At 50.9% G+C, this 20,531-nt stretch overlaps 1 protein-coding gene across 3 annotated transcripts in view; it reads left to right on the top strand.

The window, feature by feature from the left end:
• SIPA1L3 (signal induced proliferation associated 1 like 3) overlaps nucleotides 1–20,531 on the top strand; it is a 236,836-nt gene that overhangs the window by 126,100 nt on the left and 90,205 nt on the right. For all 3 annotated transcript variants that reach the window (XM_067020260.1, XM_059044984.2, XM_059044986.2), the window contains 2 exons: nucleotides 12,162–13,991; nucleotides 17,854–17,984. In XM_067020260.1, the coding sequence (XP_066876361.1) occupies nucleotides 12,470–13,991; nucleotides 17,854–17,984 (1,653 nt within the window). In that variant the 5' untranslated portion in view covers nucleotides 12,162–12,469. The remainder of the gene's footprint in view (nucleotides 1–12,161; nucleotides 13,992–17,853; nucleotides 17,985–20,531) is intronic.

Here is a 20,531-nt window from a genome sequence, read left to right as displayed (position 1 = left end):
TTGAGGTGGGGACTTGTGCTCTACCCAGGGGGTGGGGCAGCTCTTCCATTCTAACTGCATCCATCAGGGCTTTTCGGGGCGTGGCTTTCACTCCACTCATGTTTCCCTTCACGTGCTCACTTTTAAAACTGAAGACTTAACCCCAGCCTGAGGTGCCCCTCCCCTGTGCAATTGTGAGCATTTCCTTATAGACTCACAGAGAAAGGTCTGGAAGAAGACATGCAAAACCTATTCACAGGGCTTCTCACCAGGATTTGGATTTGGGGCAGAGCCTCATAGGGGTCTTGAAGAGGGCCTTGAACTTACATACTTGTAAAAATTCATACACAGACACGGATAATTTTTTTTTTTAAGTTTTCCTTTATCTCCATTCCATTTTACTCCTTAGAAGTAACCACTTTTAATGGTTTGGTGGATGTCTTCCTAGACCCTTTCTTGAACGTTTTATAGAATTTATGTATATGCACACTCACACTAACAAAATCTGTCCCCCTCTTACTTAAGCCAAATGGGGTCATGCTACACAAACTATTCCACACCTTGCTGCTTTTCCTTCCGAAGTGGCAGCATAGAGTAAAAGACTATAAGGTGGGAAGCTGGATAGCCTCGGTTCAGCACTAGAATGCAGCACTACTGGATTCTAGCTGAGTGACCGTGGGCAAGTTAGTCAGCCTCTCTGGACTGAGTTGCATTGGCTTTAAATGAGCACCGTCCCTCAGGTAGTCCTTGCCTCACAGGCTTGTCGTGAAGGTTAAATGGGCGAATGTGTGTAAGCATTTCACCTGGGGCACAGTAAGCGCTCAGTAAGTATGAGCCGTGCTCATTCCCTTCAGGCCGTGTGGACAGTCTGCATGCACGACACATGGCGCTACCTCACTGTTTATCACAGCTGTGGCACCGTCCCTGGAACAGAAGCACCCAGATTCACGTAACCCATCCTCTGCTCGTGGGCATTGGGGCTGTTCCCAACGCTTCCATATTACAGCAGTGCGACAGTGGGAGCACCCCTGCAGTTGAACCACCTTGAGTCTGTCTTTCAAGGTGCCCTGGGGTGAATATCTGAGGAAGAGATTCCTGGAAGGGGAATTGCTGCATACAAATAAAACAATATGGACACCTACATTTTCAACGCATAATTCCAGTTCATTCTTCCTATTTCCTCAAGGGGAAAAAAACCGATACGGATTTAACTCTGACTTGTGTGGGACCCTCCCCTGTTTTGAGCGTAATAGCTGTACATGGCTGCCCTTGCCCCTGTGGGGACTCTCCTTGACTCCTAGGTAGGAATGTGGAGCCCTCCTGGATGCCTGGGAAAGTTTAAATTAGAAACACCCATCCTCTGGGCTCTGACATTAAATATGAAAGTGCAGGTTCTCACAGCGTGATACTGTGATATAATAAGAAAAATATTTTGGTCTTCATTCAGGTTCCTGGCACAAGAGCTTCTAAAACCCTTGGAATTTCCTGAGAGATATGGGTGATACCGTCTTTTGTTATTCAAAATAAGCTCCTTTGAACCGTACCTGAGTTTATGCTAAAGAGGTGACTCTTGGTGGACCCCTAAATATCTTCAGGATGGGGCTGGTTGCCAGAGGAACCAACCAAGTGATTAGAGGCTTGGGACTTTCAGCCCCACCCTCCTGACCTCTGGGAAGGGAGAGGGGCTGCAGATTAAATCTCCAATAGCCAGTGATTTAATCCATCAGGCCTTCATAACAGAACCGCCATGAAGCCCTAAACAACAGGGTTCAGAGAGCTTCTAGGTTGGTGAACGCGTGCACGTGCTTGGAGGGCGGCACACCCCGAACTCCACAGGAACAGAAGCTTCTGCACTCAGGACCCTTCTAGACCTCATCCTGTGTATCTCTTCATCTGACTGTTCATCTGTATCCTTTATAATAAACCAGTAGTAGTAAGTAGTGTTTTCTGAGTTATGTGAGCTGTTATAGCTAATTATTGAACTTGAGGAGGGGGTCGTGGGAACCTCTGATTTGTAGCCAAGTCGTGCAGAAGTGTGGGTAACCTAGGGACCCACTGCTTGCAGTTGGGGTCTGAAGTGGGGACAGTCTTATGAGACTGAGCCCTTTACCTATGAGGTTTGTGCTCACTCTGGGTAGTTAGCGTCAGGATTGAGTTAAATTGTGGGACACCCAGCCCTATGAGAATTGCTTGGTATGGAAAACGCACACATTTGGTGTCAGAATTGTTGAGCATACAAAACAGATCACAGTAGTATATGGCCGTGGTCAAGGCCCTGCTCATTGATCTTCGGGCTGATGGAGCAGAGTCTCTGCCATGATACTTTGTAATGAGATTTCTGAGATTTCCATCCCTCCTGGGGGAGGGAGCTCTAAAGTGGTCCTGTGTATGCTCAGATTTCCAGTAAGGTGGGGAAAGATATAGCGGGGAGAAAACAGATTCTTAATCTGAAATCTGCTGAGGTGTTGCTGACATTCCAGAGCTTTGTCCTTATGAATTGATTTCAAAGATACTTGCGTCATTCATGTATTCACACAACACACCCCTTGGACCTGCTGTATCTTTTATTTAGAGCATAGGTGTGGGAGCCAGACTGTCGAGGTTTGAATCCCAGCTGTGTGACTTGGCCATGTTACCCTTGCCTCATCTGTAACACGGGCATGCTAGGGTCCCTACTGAATAGGGTTATTATAACACACAAGTTTATACATCCCACGAGGGTAGCCCCGCACCTGGCCCATCAGGAGAACTCGTAAGTATTAGCCTTACTGTTATAAGCATCACCACCATACCATCCCTTCCCTCTACCTGACCCATGTGGCAGGAACACAAGCGTTAGACCCCAGTCCACCACAAACTTGGAGCTGTTCAAGGTCTAAGGAGAACAAAAGATACTCAGGGGCTTAAAAATCCTGTGGGCTAACTCTTGTAGTCGAGTGTGTGCAGCCCAGAGCCCTGGGAGCTCAGGGAGGGGAGGACAAAGGTGATTCTGCCTGGGGTGTGGAGGGGCTGGAGGGAGGAAGTCACCACGTGCTGGCCAGCAGCACCAGGGGCGAGAGGTGTGGACAAGGCTCCCTGGAGCGGCAGTTGCCTGAAATACCTCCTGCAGTGGTCACAATGCCCTTCAGGCCAGTAATTGTCACCAAAGGTGACCCTCTCAGCAGCATCCAGCCTGCGAACCACCTGGTCTTCCCCAGACCACACCCCCCCTCCAGGGCCTCTCGCACACCTGCCCTCCTGCCCCTCTGCCTGGGCCCGTGGTGGCCAGTGTGCTCACTTCCTCTGACATTTGTGGCCTCTCGAGGCTTGGTGTCAGACGCTCCTGTCTCTGCTCTGTCCATTTCTTCCTCTCTCCTCAGCCCTGGCTGCATATTGGAATCAGCTGCAGAGCTTTTAAAAGACACTCAGGGGCTTCCCTGGTGGCGCAGTGGTTGAGAGTCCGCCTGCCGATGCAGGGGACACGGGTTCATTCCCTGGTCCGGGAAGATCCCACATGCTGCGGAGCTGCTGGGCCCGTGAGCCGTGGCCGCTGAGCCCACGCGTCCGGAGCCTGTGCTCCGCAGCGGGAGAGGCCACAACAGTGAGAGGCCCGCGTACCGCAAAAAAAAATAAAAATAAATAAAAAATAAAATAAAAGACACTCAGGCCTGGGCTCCACCCCAAACCAGCTGATTCAGACTCTCTGGGGGTGGAGTATGAACACCTGTATTTTTACTAAGCTCCCCGGTGCCTCTAATGGACAGCTGGGGGAGAGAACCACGGCCTCAGACAACCCCAGAGAGCCTCGTATGTGGGCCGCTCCCAGCTTTCCTGCCCCGGCACGTCAGCCTCGCTCATCAGCACACCTGGGGCACAGCAGGTGCCCTCTCCTGATGCAGACCCCAGGTCAGAGGGCACCCCCTCTCTGAGCCTTCAGGGTGGGATCTCCTCCCAACCTGTCACAGCCTTACATTTTATTCCTTTATATGGCTGACTACCCTTTGAAATTCCTTTGTTTTCTTTGTTTACTTATTTCTCTGGCTTCCTTCTATTGGAAGTAAGTTCTTAAGGGATGGGGAGCATGGTCTGTCCTGCTCAGGGCTATATCTTCAGCTCCTATAACAGCACATAGTAGATGCTTTAAGAAATTTATTGAATAAATTAATGGATTTTAAGTGCTTAGTGTTTGTGGAATAAATGAGTTATACATGCCTAGTAAATGTTGAATAAGTGAATAAGTTTTTAGTGCTTTTTTGGACTGAATGAATTTTTTGGACTGAATGATTTGTAAGAACGTGGTAGGTGTGGGAATTCCCTGGCGGTCCAGCGGTTAGGGCTCCGCGCTTTCACTGCCAAGGGCCCAGGTTCCATCCCTGGTTGGGCAACTAAGATCCCACAAGCCCCGCGGTGCGGGCAAAAAAAAAAAAGAATGTGGTAGGTGTTTGTTGTATGAGTGAGTGAATGAATGAATGAGTTTTAAGGACTAACTAATTCTTTTTTTTTTTTTAATTTATTATTTTTGGCTGCGTTGGGTCTTTGTTGCTGCTCGCGGGCTTTCTCTAGTTGTGACGAGCGGGGGCTACTCTTCATTGCACTGCGCGGGCTTCTAACTGCAGTGGCTTCTCTTGTTGCAGAGCATGGGCTCTAGGCGCGCAGGCTTCCATAGTTGTGGCACGCAGGCTTCCATAGTTGTGGCGCGCAGGCTTCAGTAGCTGTGGCTCGCGGGCTCTAGAGCGCAGGCTTACTAGTTGTAGCACACTGGTTTAGTTGCTCCGCGACGTGTGGGATCTTCCTGGACCAGGACTCGAACCCCAGTCCCCTGCATTGGCAGGCAGATTCTTAACCACTGCACTACTAGGGAAGCCCAAGGACTAACTAACTAGTTCTTACTGGACAAGTGAATGACTTGTATGTACCCCGAAACTGCTGAATCGCCACTGTGTCCCTGGAGGAGTCATTGTTCTCCCTGAGCCTCTGAGAGTAACCCTCAGACTTGGTGCCACAATGCTGAGCTATCCAGAGCTCACAGGTCCCACAGAGCCCCCATCACAATGACTGGGTCATGTTTCCATAAAGGAGAAACATCTGTAATAGATCAGGGCAGCCCTGGACACAGAGGCTATATAGGATGGAGGCCCTGGATACCTACTTAGCCCCTCTCATCTAAGGCCTGTGAAGGGGCAGCACACATACACACACACACACAGACACTGTCTCTCCCCACGACACATTACTTTCAGCTTCTTCCCAGGGGCAGACACACTTAGGCACCAAGCAAGCCCTACCTACCCTCAGGTCATGGACCCCAACTGAGACGGTGCTTCCAGGTCCAGAATGAAGTTGTCATTCATCCACTCATTTATTCAGCAGATATTTATTAATGACCTACTGTGCGTCAGGCTTGTGCCACAGGTGCAGGCAGTGACTCACATTCAGTGCCTCACAGACTTTACATATGGTGAACAATTAATTACATGGTAAATTACTTACATATATGTATATATTTTTAATATTTATTTATTTGTTTATTCGTTTTTGGCTGCATTGAGTCTTAGTTGGGGCATACAGGATCTTCCTTGTGGCATGTGGGCTCTTCCTTGTGGCATGTGGGCTTCTGTCTAGTTGTGGCGGGCGGGCTCCAGAGTGTGTGGGCTCTGTAGTTGCGGCACGTGGGCTCTTTAGTTGAGGCACGTGGGCTTAGTTGCCCCACGGCATGTGGGATTTTAGTTCCCCAACCAGGGATCCAAACCATGTCCCCTGCATTGGAAGGTGGATTCTTAACCCTGGACCACCAGGGAGGTCTCTACTTACATATATTGATGCAGGTACCACCAAAGGGAAATGCAGAGAGCTCAGGTTGGGGATTGAACAGGTTGGTGAGAAACGAAGCTTAGGTGGAGTGTCATTTGTCCTGAGTCTTGAGAAAGAATTACCTAGGTAAAGGAAGGGGAGCAGGAATGGCATGTACAAAGGTCCTGAGACAGCAGGGAAGATGGGTGTGAGGGGAACTGAAAGAGAGACCTTGTGGCCTGGGCTCCAAGAGCAAGGGGAGGAGGAAAGGTAGCCTGGAGGACCGAGAGGGAGGTTTTGAATTTTATTGTGTGGAAAAGGACCCTTAGGAGAGCAGGAACAGAAGCAGAGACACCAGTGAGGCTGTGGTGTAGTGAACCAGTGAAAGTCACAGCAGCTCAGACCAGGGGGCTGGTGGGAGAGAAAGATGGACTCGGATATGCTGTGGGGAGAGTCAGCAGGACGTGGGGTGGTGAATTGGACGTGTGGAGTGAGGGAGAGGAAGTGTGAAGGATGACATTGATGTTTCCAGTTTGAGCCCTTGGGTGGAAGTGAGTGCCCTTTGCTGAGATGCAGAGGAAGCAGATGGCCAGTTGCATTCCTGTTCTGACAAATATTCTGGTGTGCCGCCCTGTTGACATCTCTTGTCTTGATTTGGCCAATAAAATGTAGTTTGCAGAAGTGACACGTGTCATTCCAGAGCAGGAACTTTAAGGGCCATTGCATGGTTCAACCATGTCTTTTCCCTCTGAGATAGGCAGGGTCTCAGGTGAAGGGCTACTCCCTCAACTGGGAGCAAAGCTGACAGGAGCGGGGGCCCTTGGCCAATCCATGATGGACATGCAGTATGAACAAGAAACAAACCCTTGTTGTGTAAGCCTCTGAGCACTCGGGGTCCTTTGTTAGTGTAATGTAGCTCAGCCCATCCTGACTATCCTGAAAAGGAGCAAGTTTTATGGTTGGGAGAGGTCAAGAGGTCAGGTTGGGAATGTTCAGCTTGCAGTGCGTATGAGATACAGACACGGTGGTGTCAAGTAAGCAGGTAAGTACCTGAGTTTGGAACTCAGAAGAGCAGTTGGATCTGGAGATAATTTATTGTGTGTCACCAGTGAAGAAAATGAGAATCACGAGGTGCAGGAGTCTGCCTGTGATCACTGGGGGGGCTGGTGCTTGAGCTCAGGAATGAAGCAGCTGGGGTCAGTCCCAGCTCTGCCACCTCATAGTCGTATGGTCTAGGACACATTACTTCCTTCCTGTTTCCTCATGTGTAAGCTGGAGATAATGATGGTATCTACCCCATGGAGCTGTTGGGAGGGTTAAGAGAAATAACAAATGTCAGGTGCTTAGACAAGGACCTGGGCCGTGGAAGGGTCATACGTGGTAGCTGTTGTTACAGATGTTGTTTTGTTGTTGTTTTGTCATGTAACTAAAATGTCCAGAGGTGGGAAGTGGAATCGGGTTGGCTTCAGGTCCAGGCTTGTTGTAGAGACTCAAATGATGACTACAGCCCCCAGATTGTCTGTAACTCTCAGCCCCTTTCACAGATGGTTCTCCCCTCATGGTCACAAGATGGCTACAGTGATTCCATCTTTCACATCCTCTCCAGCTCAGGGTAAAAGGGAAAAGCACAGTCTTCAGCCCCAGCACTTCTAGCAAAGACATCACTAGGTCTCTGGTTCTGATTGGGTTGCGTGATTTGTTCCTGACCGTGAGAAGAAGCCCTCCTCTAGCCCATTGGGTGGAGGTCAGAGCGGGCAGGTTCTCAAAGGGAAATCTGGGCTGTTGTTGGAAAAAGAAGTCATGGAGGCTGGGGGAGCAAACTACAAATGTCTAACACTGGAAGCCTTGTGTTTTTCCCTTTTCCTCTGCTCTGTGAGGTTCCGGCAGATATTGTGACCCCACAGCACAGGGCCCTTCAGAGCCAGGACACAGGGGCCATGGTGCCGGCCTGTCCATCTGCCGTTCTAGCCTCCAGGCTTTGGGGGCCTGATAAGGAAGCATCCTCTCAGCTCAGAGCTCCCCAGCTTCTTCACAAATGACAGTCTGGGAGCACTTACACAGACACACCATTAGTTGCTCTTCTAACAGACCCTGACGTTTTCTGGGAACCAGGGTGGCCAGCCCCGGGGATGAGTCCTCAGTGGCCCATGGGCAATCAGGATGATCCTAGACTCTGGCTGGCTTCACCAGCTTCTCTGGCAACTGGAGTGGCCATAAGGGACCACATCCTGGCCAATGAGACATAAAAGAATGTCTGTGGAGGCAGGGGCAATGTTCTGGCCATGTTCTCCTTCCTGATGAGGGTCAGATCGGTAAGAACACTCTTACATCATCCCTTTCTTTACCCCTCGCCAGTAGTTCAGTGAGAGGCATGGCTGTGGCTGCCAGCTTGTGACCACGGGGCCACAAGCCAAAGATGTAAGCCAGCAGCACACTGCGGGACGGCAGTGGGGGAGAAAGAGAAGACGCCTGACATCATTTCCCTGTACCAAGCGTGGAGCTGCCATATCTGGCCTCCTTGTTACATGAGATAAAGAAATGTCTTCATTGCCCAAGACACCACTGGATGGTATTGTTACTTGCAGCCAAATGCCTCCCGCCTGACTCACCCACTGTCGCTTGCTTCTCATTGTGCCACCGCCTTGGCCCCATTTGTTCCCCTCCACCATCCGCAGCTGCCTTCTTTGCACACAGCACCGTGTCTTAGTCAAGGTTCTCAGATGCCAGCAGCAAAAGCCTCTCTTGACAGTCTTGGGCAGAGGCAGATTTATCAGTGGCTTACAGAATCAACAGGAGGCCAGAGGGGCAATTGTAGAAAACAGGCAGGAGCCAAGCAACACGGGAAGAAAGGAACGCCAGGGTCCCTAGCAAGTGACATGTAGGAAAAAACTCAGATCCACATTCCCCGCTACTGCAGGACACCCTCCAGCCTTTTATGCTCTGCTGAGGTCCTGTGCCCACCCCTGGCTGTGCTTCTGTAATTGCGGGGAGGGGGAAGAACTCCTGCCAGAGATATGCGAAGGAACGGTAATAATAGCAGGGACCATGAGGTAGATGGTATTATCCCCATTTTACGGATTGAAATTGAGTCACAGTTTCAGTAACCAGTCCATGGCACAACAGTATCTGAACCCAGGCAGTCTGGCTCTCATAACAAGAGGTTCCCCATCAGGAAGATCAGAGTGCTTTTAGGAAGAGGGAGTTCGACAGAGACAGCTAGAAAGGGACCAGTGTGCACCGGTCCCTGAATCCCAGAGAGGCTGTGGGTATCATACACTCAGTCTGTGAACGTCACAAGGAGACTCAGCTGCACCTGCTCAGGGAAGGGATTTGTGCAGAGACCGGGGCCTCAAGAACATCTGTGTGTTTTCATAGAAGAGAGCAAAGCGAATTGGGGGTTTCTGACTGAGCTGAAACAAAATGCCATCAGCAAAGCAAAGCCCATCTGTCAGAGGTGTTTGCATAAGCAAGTCAGGGTCGCATTGGGGCCACTGCATTTCCCAACCAGCCCAAACGTGACCTCAAAGGACTAATCCTCTGAACTCTGCCAGGCTGACCCAAGGGCACAGCTGGGCTGCCAAGCGGCACCAACAGTGCCCTCAGCTGGTCGGGATACCCCAGCCTGGCCTGGGATCCGGGGCCCAGCAGAGTTTGGGGCTGCCCTCAGGCCCTCATCTCTGACGAAGCTGAAGACCAGTCACTGAAAGTCACAAACCAGCAGCCCTTGCTCAAATCAGGCCCACATACTTACTTTGTTGGCCCTCATTGTGGTGTGTGTTGGTAATTCATCTGTTGACGAAGAATACATGTAAGTAATGCAAATGGTAGTCAGTGGTGTGCAATAAAAATTAGGGCTCCTTTCTGCCCCTTCTTCCAAAACACAGATCCTGGGGATACACAGTAGCCCACATTCTTATGGGGAGGGAGGCCAGGAATAAATCAGAGACGTAAGTGAGTATAAGTACTAAAGAAAATAAATGAAGCAGGGATGGGGCTGGGAGTGGAGAGGAAAGATACCCAGTTTCCCTCCCCATGGGGCAACGACCGTGAGCAGTTTCTTGAAAATCCTGTTAGAGGTCATCTCTGCATGTTAGTTTGTTGCTGTCGTAGCTGTTGTTCTTGTTTTTCAGATTGAGAGATGTTGCATACAGTTCTAGATTTCTGCTTTCTCTTGAAAAATCCCATGATCAGGCATCCACATGCCTGCAAGGCTCGGTTGCAGGAGCTGAGGCCCAGCGGCCTCTTTAGAGGACGCCTCTGCTGTCCAGGTCACCGCAGCTTCACCTGGCAGCTTCACCTTGCCTCCATCTCCCTTAACCAGCCCAACCCTGGGGACTCTCCACTTTCCTGCCCCTTCTCTGCCACCTCCCCTGTGTACCTCCCTGTGGTATCTTCAGGAATGCTCACGGGGAACCAGGAAGAGGGCGCGCTCTTGCTCCCCACGCACCTCTCCCCTCACCTGGTTCTCACTTTCTCAGAGGCTATAGGCTCCCCTTCTTTTTTGCTCCACAAATCTGCTTCATGCTTCCCCGGCGGTGCCTCTCTGCCAGCTAACTCCATACCTCTAGGCATGAGTTGTGAAGTGCCTCCTACACGCGTACACGTGCGCGTACACACACACACACACACACGCTCACACAGGAGGCCTTCCACTTACTCAGAAAGCACCAACACTCACTGACTCACATGAGTCAGTCACATCACTCACAATGGCCATGTGCAGTTCCACATTCCAAGGGAAAGTAATTGTTAGTCACCTTGAGTCAGATGCCCAGGCCGACCCAGCACTCTGCTGCCCTGAATAAAATCAGTTCTGTTGGCAGGAGAAAGGGGCACAGCTGCTGGGACAAGCAGCAGGTTCTGCCACAGGCCATGATCTACTTTCCCCTTCCTTCCCCACTGAGGGTTTCATCTTCCAGAAGCTCAGGGTAGAGACAAAGGGAAGTGATCCTGCAGAGTACTCTATGTTGCCGGGCAGAAGAAGAAAGAACTCCCTTCCCCAGAGGTCTGCAAGTCAGGATGCACTAAACACATCGGGTCAGGTAGAGGCTGTCTGTTCGCTCATTCATACACTAGTGAACGAGTGTCCTGGACACTATTCCAGGAGCTGGGGCTACATCAGTGAACAACACAAGATAGCCCTGCCATTCTGGAACTGATAATTTAGTGATGGAGATCATCAGTAAATAGCAAACTAATTTCAATGAGTGGTAACCTCTCAGGAAAAAGAAGAAAGCAGAGTGACAGAGAAAGGCTCCTAGAGTGGTTTGGGAAGGCTTCATTAAAGAATGAATATCAAGTCAGGGAACCAGCCTGGTGAAGGACCGAGGAAGGATACCCACATATCCCGGATGGGGCCTGGTACGTCAGAAGAACAGAAAAGAAGGCCAGTGTGATGGAAGAGGCACATCCCTTGGTTGGGGCTGGGGAGAGGCAACAGGGAGACTGGCCAGTCCTGTGGGGCTCATGAGCCAGCGGAAGGAATTTGGATTTTATTCTAATGCAGTAAGAAGCCACTGGGGACATGTCAGCAAAGAAGCAATAGGAGCTGATCTGCCAGCTCTCCTAGTATCAATGTTTATTAATCACATAGATTTCTAGACACATTCCCTCCCCCAGATCCACCAGTGCTCGTGGTGATTCCTCCATCCTTCTCACTTCCTTTCTGGCGGGCTGGTCAGGTGGACTACAAAACAGATGGAGAGCCGTGCACCCTCTGTGTACAACCACCAGTAGCCAGGACTCATGGGGGGCAGAGGAACATGGTCAGTGACACCACAGGGAACAGTCAGCCAGATCCTGAAAGTGGCGAGCTCCACAGGACAAGTGACCTCATGCCTTCCATAAGTAAATAGCATCAAGATGGGGGAGGGGGGGTTGTAGAGCAGTGGAGACTTAAGAAATATATATGCCAAAGCAGAGTACAGATCTTGTTTGGATCCTGAGTTGAACAAGTCAACTTTCAAAAGACATCTTTGAGACAATGCAGGGAAATGTAATGTAGTTGGGGTATTACATGACATTAATTCTTATTTATCTAGATGGGTGTGATAAAGGTATTGTGGTTATTTTTTTTTTTGAAGGCCTTATATGCTAGAGATACAAGCTAAATTATTTATAGGTAAAATGGCCTGATGTCTGGGATTTATTCTAAAATACTGTGCCAAAAACAAAGTAGAGGAGTAGGGGAACAGATGAAACAGGAATGGCAAATAGTTAATAGTGTTGAAGCTGGTGGGGTGGCTTATCGTGTCCTTCTCTCTGCTTTGGGGTATGTTTGAAATTTTCCATGATAAAACGTTTTTTTTGTTTTTGTTTCTTTGTCTTTAAATGAGTAAAGCTGTCAAAAACAAAAGGTCATTCTCTGGGAGCAGTAACATCACATCTCACCTTTGCCTTTTCTCCCTTTTCAGCATGGCAGGGAAGGCACCCCCGCAGCCCGCCAGCCCTCGCGCACACCTGCTGCTTGCTGTGCCCCGCTGAGCCACTCAGTCTGGAGGCCCCGGGACAGCGCCTGCCTCGTGAGGTTGTCCTGGCTCAGTTGTCCACAGCGATGGTGGACAACTGGACTCCACAGGCTCACAACCTTCCCGACAGGCTTCAGAGGCCAGAATCCTTCATCCTGGGACTGGTGGCCCTGAACAATGGCTGAGGGCCAGGGGACCCCATAAAGTTAGTCTACAGCTTTCAGGGGCCAGTAGCTCTCCAGTGCCCGTGGACTATGACCACCTATCGGCCCATTCCCAATGATGGTGTGGACCTGGCCGTCAGCTGTGGGACCAGGGCAGCCGATGTCCTCCCCAGCCCGCACACAGGGGACTACGCTCCCATGGGATTCTGGGTCCAGAACGGCAGCATGCCCCAGCCTGTGGGTGAGAGCCCGGCCAGTGCCACCACCCGCCCCAGTCCCACCACCCCCGCGGTGCCCAAGATGGGCGTGCGGGCCAGAGTGGCTGACTGGCCGCCCAAGCGGGAGGCCCTGAGAGAACAGAACAACCCCAGCCCCTCACAGGACACAGATGGCACAAAGGCCACAAAGGTGGCCCATTCCATGAGAAGCACACAGAACGGACAGCCCCCCGCCAGCACCCCGGCTTCCTCAGGGTCCAAAGCCTTGCACCGACTCTCCAGGAGAAGGTCTAAGGATGTGGAGTTCCAGGACGGGTGGCCTCGGTCCCCCGGCAGGGCCTTCCTCCCGCTGCGGCACCGTAGCAGCAGCGAGATCACCCTCAGTGAGTGCGACCTGGAGGACGCGGCGGAGCCCCGGGGCGCCCGGCACACGGGGGCACTGCCGCTCTTCCGTGAGTATGGGAGCACGTCCTCCATCGACGTGCAGGGCGTGCCCGAGCAGAGCTTCTTCGACATCCTCAATGAGTTCCGCAGCGAGCAGCCCGAGGCCCGGGGTGCCCCTAGCCTCACTGAGCTCCTGCGGGCCGATCCCGGCCCACACGTCGCGGGGGGTGGCAGTGGAGCCAAGGGGGACGCCCGCAACGGGCAGCCCGCCAAGGACGGCCTGCTGCCACTGCAGCCCATGAAGGAGAAGGAGAAGGCCCGGAAGAAGCCCGCGTGGGGCCTGGGCGGCGGGGACGCGGTGGACTCGTCCATCTTCCGGAAGCTGCGGAGCAGTAAAACCGAGGGCGAAGCGGCCCGGTGCCCCGGGGAGGCCGAGGATGGCCGGAGCCCCCTGGAGGCCGGCAGGCCGTGGGTCTGCCAGAAGAGCTTCGCCCATTTCGACGTGCAGAGCATGCTGTTCGACCTCAACGAGGCGGCCGCCAACCGGGCGTCCACAGCCCAGCGGCGGAACACGACCACCGGGGCCTCGGCCGCCTCGGCCATGACGTCCCTCACGGTGTCGCGGGCCCACAGCCTCGGCGGCCTGGACCCCGCCTTCACCAGCACGGAGGACTTGAACTGCAAGGAGAACCTGGAGCAGGACCTCGGCGACGACAACAGCAACGACCTGCTGCTCAGCTGCCCGCATTTCCGCAACGAGATCGGCGGTGAGTGCGAGCGCAACGTGAGCTTCTCCCGGGCGGCCGCAGGCTCCACGGGTGGCAGCGGTGGGGGCGGCGGAGAGGGCCGCCCGCCGGAGCCCGCCCTGAGCGCCTACCGCACCAACGCCAGCATCTCGGTGCTGGAGGTGCCCAAGGAACAGCAGAGGACGCAGAGTCGCCCACGGCAGTACAGCATCGAGCACGTGGACCTGGGCGCCCGCTACTACCAGGACTACTTCGTGGGCAAAGGTGAGGTGGGGGCGGACAGGCGGGGAGCACCTGGTCTCTGAGACTGTCACTGCTTATTCATTCGCTGCCAGGCCCTGCCCTGGGCAACGAGGGTGCAGAAAGACACAAAGAGCTCCCTCAGAGAGGGGCTGTGAGGATGCAGGGAGTCCAGCCTCATGACACATGGCTAGCACTTAAAAACCCTGAGATACATGAAACAGTAGATATGCATTAACTTAGCAAATATGTGCTTGGGTCAGCTATGTACCAGGGCACTTTCTAGAGCTGGGGGATACAGTATTGACCAGCTTGAAACCAAAACCTTGTCTTCTTAATGTCTTAGTGGGGTAAGACAAACAATAAAACTAGATAAATATGTAAACCATCTAAGGTGTGGTGGGTGGCAAGTGCGGTGGAGAAAAGTGAAGCAGGGAAGAGGGAAACTGTCAGTGCTGGGAGTTACATTTTCAGTAGGGAATGGTCAGGGAAGGCCTCCTAGGTGGGTGCCCTTTGAGTACTGAGGTGAAGGAGGTGAGGGAGGGAGCCTTGTGGAGATTGAGGACAGTGTTCCTGACACGGGAAACAAGTACAATAGTCCTGGAACACTGGAGGAATAGGACGGAGGCCAGTGTTGCTGGGACAGAGTGAGGGAGAGTGGAAGGAGCTGAGACAGGTGACAGGGGCAGATCATGTGAGACTTTGTGAGCCACAGTGAGGACTCTCACTTTTACCCTGAGTGAGATGGGGCTGCAGGAAAGTTCTGAGCAGGAGAGGGCCTTGATCTGACTCAGGTATTCTCAGCCTCCCTCTAGGGAACAAGCTGTGGGAGCAGGGGGAGCTGGGAGACCGAGGAGGAGGCTGCTGCAATGGTCCAGGCAGGAGATGATGATGGGCAGGTCTAGGGGAGCCTAGGAGGGGGGAAGAAGCTGGCAGGTTCTGGATTCCCTTTGACGGCGGAGCTGTTGATGTTTGGAGGGTGTTAACACAGGCATCACACATGGTTAAGTTCATTGGTGCTGATGAGGCAATCCTAGGAGGCAGCAGAGCATAGTGCAGAGAACACAAACCCAGGCAGCCTCGGGGACCAGGCAGGAGACAATAGAGGGAAGCAAACCAGGCAGGGGCTGCACAAAGGGCAGCTCCTGCTCAGCTGCAACTCACTGTTGTCATCAGGAAGTATAGACAAGCCCAGTGTTGCCAGCCTTTCCAATTTTTCTAGATTCTCCTGAAATTCAGATTTTTTTAATATGGATTCTCCTATATCAATTCAGAATTGAATTGATATAGTAACAGGCTTAAAACAACATAGAAGTTTATTTGTCTCACATAAAGAAGTCTGGAGATGTGCAGCCCAGGACCGGTATGGTTACTCCTCAGAAACAGTGGAATGCCAGCCTTAGTGCATGGCCTCTGAGCCCTCAGGGTGGTCTCCTGGTCCAAGATGGCTGCTGGAGTTCCAGCCATCACATCCATGTTTCCAGGCAAAGAAAAGGAGGAAAGGATTCGGGCGAAATGTCAAGTCAGCACCCCTACCTTTTTTTTTTGTCAAGTCAGCCCCTTTTAAAGAACATTCTCAGAAGTCCCAGCCAACTGCTTCTGGTTATTGGCCACACCTGTCTGCAAGGCAGGCTGGGAAAAGTTAGTTTTTAGGTAGACATAGCCCCTCTCTTTTCTTCCTCCAAGAACAGAGGGTTTCTCTTAAAATGAAAGAAGGGAAGAATAGGTAATGGATAGGCAACCAGTACTCCACAGCAACTAGTTTAAAAATTTTTTTAAAGCATTATCCTAGTCAAATACAACAAATGTCAACTAGATCGTCCAGAGTAGTCTCTGGAGGCCCACCAGTGTTGGAGTGTGACAGCCCTGGATTTGGGATGTCTTTTTCATAGCTTATTAGCTACGTGACACATTTTACCCCTTGGACTCCGTGACCTCATGTGAGGAGCAGAGATGATTGTAGCAGCATCACATGCCCAGAAACAAAATGACACAGAGACTGAAAATTAAGGCATGAAAAAAGAAGTTCAGACAGTCACTAACCAAGAGAAAACTGGTGAGGTGACATCAGTATCACACAAAATAGATTTCAAGGCTAAAAGCATTTGTTAGAAGAACCAAAAGGGCCATTTCTTATTGACTTTTTAAAAATTTACCAAGAAACTGTAATAGTTGTGAACCTTTTGTATACCTGGCAACCTGTTTGAGGGGTATATAAATAAAAAACTAATACAGCGACAGGGAGACAGGAACAAGTCCACAACCCATGGGAGAAGTTGACAGCGTCGCTCTTTGAAATTGACAAATCTAGTAGCCAGAAAGTAAGGTTGAGAGGATTTGAAACCTGGTTTTGCATTTATAGTATGTTAATTTTCTACCTAACCAACAGAGAACACGTTCTTTTCAACTTGAGCGTAGGAATACCTACACGGAAGGACTGTGGTTAGAACCAAATAAGATTGTACATCAAAACAGTTCTTCATCAGGCATATAGTGAGTACTTATCATGGAGCATTAAAAAGAAGCTTTTCTTTCAAAAAATGATTTCTTTGTAGCCCTGGAAACTCATAAATAAGTTAGTCATTGGTCAGTGTTTATTGATTGCCTATTCTATGCTAAGACCGCAAGGTACTGGGTATGCATTGGCGGACAACAAAACAGATCCTGCAGCTGCTTCAGGAATGAACTGATATCTGTAGAGCACATGTATTCTGTTCTCTGACCAGCTGGGGAGATTGTTTAACCCACTGCAGGTGCTGTTCTTATTGGGACCATTAATTAACACACATTTGAGCCGTAGATAAGCCTTTGATTCACCAAGAGCATCTCATGAGAATAGGAACCAACATTTAAATATTGAGAGCACTGGGGTGGGAGAGAATTTCTGGCAGTGCGTAGCTGCTGACTTCATGGACTTAAGACAGACTGCTGGTAGGCATCTACCACAAGCAGGAGATACTTGGGTTATATATCAGTTAGAACTGTTTGCCTGGAAGGATTATAACACAGCAGCATGTTTTTTTAAAAAGGGGAGACAGCTGTCATTTTGGGGAGAGAACAGGAGACTTCCTCCATGACTTGTTAAAGACTGTCACCATAAGGAAAAAAAAGAGTAGTGTTTACGTTTCCTACCTCTATAGAAATATAGTTAGATAAAGGTGACGCTTGGGGACTGGAATCATGGTCTTTTCCTGTGACAAACGTCATGCCCTGGGGGTAGTACTAGCCAACACATCTCATGTGCTTACTCTGTGCCCGGCCCTGTGCTGAGTGCTCCATGCTTATTAACATGTTTAGTCCTTACAGCCAGGGGAGAGGGGGGTCCATCCTTCCTGATACCATTGTACTGATGAGAATGCCATCAAGCGACTTGGGCCACACATTTAATGAGTCCAGGGCCTGGATTTCAGCCGGGCAGAATCCTCTCTAGACTAGAATCTAACCACTTCATGAGGGCTAATTGGCAGCTAAGCTGCTGAACGTTTGCAAATATGGGATAATCACAGCGAAGCTAGGTTTATAACATGGCACGCACCACACTAAGCGTTTTTTGTTCGTAGCCTCATTTCACTCTCACATCGGCTCTGTGAATCATGGGTAGCATGAGGGCCCCCCATTTCCCAGATGAGAGCACTGAGACTCAGGAAATTTCTGTGACTGGCAAGGGGGTGTAGTAAGGTGGGCTTTAACCTCTTACGGTCTCTCCATTGAGCGTGGTCGTGACCAGCCGTGAGGTTTGTGTGACCAGGATCCCAAGAGCCTGCACAAGAGCTCTGTACGGTTACACAAGAGCCTTCCCCGGCTGTCCTCTCAGCAGGCCTGCCGTGCGACGTCACCCCTCCTTCCCAGAGAGCTGACTCTGAGCTCACCTGCTCTTCCCTCTCAGAGCATGCCAATTACTTTGGCGTGGACGAGAAGCTGGGACCAGTAGCCGTGAGCATCAAGCGGGAGAAGCTGGAGGACCACAAGGACCACGGGCCTCAGTACCAGTACAGGATCATCTTCCGGACCCGCGAGGTAGGTCCCATTGCTATTGTCATTATTACATAAATCACAGCCACTCACATCTATGAGCCCTTACTCTGTGCCAGGTTCTGTGGGCAGCTGCTTCCCCTGTTTCAACTCGTAATCCTTCTAACAGCCTCAGGAGAGCAATGCTGTCGGTCTCCCCATTTTACAGAAGGGAAGACTGAGACTCAGAAACATGTCTGAAATCGGTGACTAAGTGGCCAGGATTGGAATCCAGTGTGTCTGACTGCAGAGCCCAAGATTTTGACATTTGCAAAAGATGAACTGTGATGAGTATAAAAAATAAAGGGAGAGATATAGGGAATTCTTTCAGGATTGTGAGGTGCCCTACAGAGTGGAAAGGAGAATTAAGGCAGCAAGTCTTGGGCAGGGCAGGAATTGGGGAATCTCAGCAGCAGCCACTGTTGTTGATGTTGATCAGCTCAAAACAGTCCCAGCCTGCCTACTTTCATTCAGAATAGAGGATCCCATTGTCCTGGCTTGGTCAGAGGTCTTCCCTTGGAATAATTGTCAGCTGTGGCTAGGGAACAAGGCCTGTTGGGGGCACCCTGCTCAATTAGGACTCTTAAATTGTAAGTGGCAGAAATCTACTTCTATCTGGTTTAAGCCAGAAATAGAATTCATTGGTCCATGTAACTGCAAATCCAGGGGTAGGAATGGCTTCAGGCATAGCTGGACCCAAGCACTCAAATGATGTCACTGGAACTCTGCCTCCTTATCTCTCCCGCTCAGCTGGCTCTGCTGCTTTTTGCATTGTGAATGCCATCCTCTTCTGCTACCAACAAGCTCTCTCCATGTCATGGGAAAATGGGGACCAGCTGCTCAAATCTGTTCCATCTTTGTACTTTCTCCTCCACGTTCTTACCTGCTGAATCTCTGGGAAGGACTCTGATTGGCTCTGCTTGGATCACAAGCCTGGGCCAGTCACTGTTGTCAGGGATGATAGAGGACTCTGTCTAGATCTAGGACATATGCTCTACCCTGGGTCCAGGGGCTGAGCGGAGCACTGTGATTGACAGTTCTGTCAGAGCCACCCACAGGTGGCGGTAGGGGGGCGGTTCCTCAGCAAAAGGTGGGGAGCTAGGCCAGTAGAAATGATAGAGACTTCCAAAAGACCTCAAAGGAAGACCTTTTCAGAAAAGGAGCAATCATCAGCTGGGCAGGCCCCCAAAATGGATCTCCCTTGCCCCTGCATTACCCCATCCCCCTTGGGCCTGGGCTTTTGCACAGACATGGGAGCCCAACAGGCAGGCAGTGCCAGGGAGTTTGGATGTGGGGCGGGCCGATCCTGGACCTCATCCAGACCGGCAGATGCTGCACCGAGGGCCGTAGCCGCATCCCCTCGCGAGGACCTTCCCGCTGAGGGGGAATGAGATGACACAGATGGCAAGGTAGGGGAGACAGCCCCCAAAAACTTTGTGCCCCAGATCACAGGTGGTCACCGGCCCCTGAGTCTCCCCAGCACCCCCCTCCTTCCCTCTCCTCACCTTTCTGGCCAGATGAACACCAGGGCAGAATGTGAGGTGACAGCTCACACTGTATCCAAGTGTTGTATGACATGTGGGGACCTGCCAGGTGAAATGACCACGGCAATCGTATACTAATCAATAATATTACAGCTGCTGTTACATTGCAGATTTATTCAACACTGTGTGTCAGGCATTTTCTACACCAATTATGTATATTCACTCACTTAAACGTCGTGACGGTTCTATGATGAAGGCACTGTAGTCCTTATTTACAAATGATGAAAAAGGTGCAGAAAGGTTAAGGGACCTCAGTGAGTGACGGGACAAAGTGTGGGCCCATGCTCCAGCCACCTGTCAGCCGCCTCTGGGATTCCACTGACTTGGCTCAGACTGCATATCAGACCCATTCAAGAGTTATGAACTCAACTTAATGCCAGCATTTTATGTTATTGGTTTTGTTGTTGTTGTTGTAAATGAAAACAGAATATGTAGAATGATTTTTTTTTTTTTTTAAATACCAGACTTTGTCATAGGTACTGAGAGTCGTGAGACTCTAGTGTAGAGATGATAGGTCAGGGGATAATGTTTTGCTGTGGTTCCTATTCAGTAGTTTGGAAACTGGCTTGGTGCCATTCCTGGCTCGTTCCTGCTTCCGTTTACTTCCCACCCCCAGCGCCCACAGACTAGCCTCTGATCCACCCCAGGCTGGGCACAGGGCCTTCTCAGCTCAAGGGTACAGGCCTGGGCTTCATCCACCCCACGGAGACTCACTCAGCACCACCACCGGCCAGCCCTGTGCTGGGCACTGAGGAAACAGTGTAAATAAGGCAGCAGAGATGCTCATGGGACTGCATTTTTGCTGGGGAGGCAGGCAATACATAGATACTCTTGTAAATTATACTACGTGGTACGTGATGACAAGGTGGAAAGTAAAGCAAGGAAGAGAGATAAGTGTGGGGGTGGTAAGATTTTGAGACAGGATGATCAAGGGAGGTGTCACTCAGAAGGGAACATTTGAGTAAAAGACCTGAAGAAGATGAGAGGAGCCATGTGGACATCTGGAAGA

This window comes from Kogia breviceps, chromosome 18 (genome assembly GCF_026419965.1).
Source record: "Kogia breviceps isolate mKogBre1 chromosome 18, mKogBre1 haplotype 1, whole genome shotgun sequence".
Taxonomy (NCBI): Eukaryota; Metazoa; Chordata; class Mammalia; order Artiodactyla; family Physeteridae; genus Kogia; species Kogia breviceps.
The sequence above is the reverse complement of the archived record's forward strand: the minus strand, read 5'-3'. Positions and strand labels throughout refer to the sequence as shown.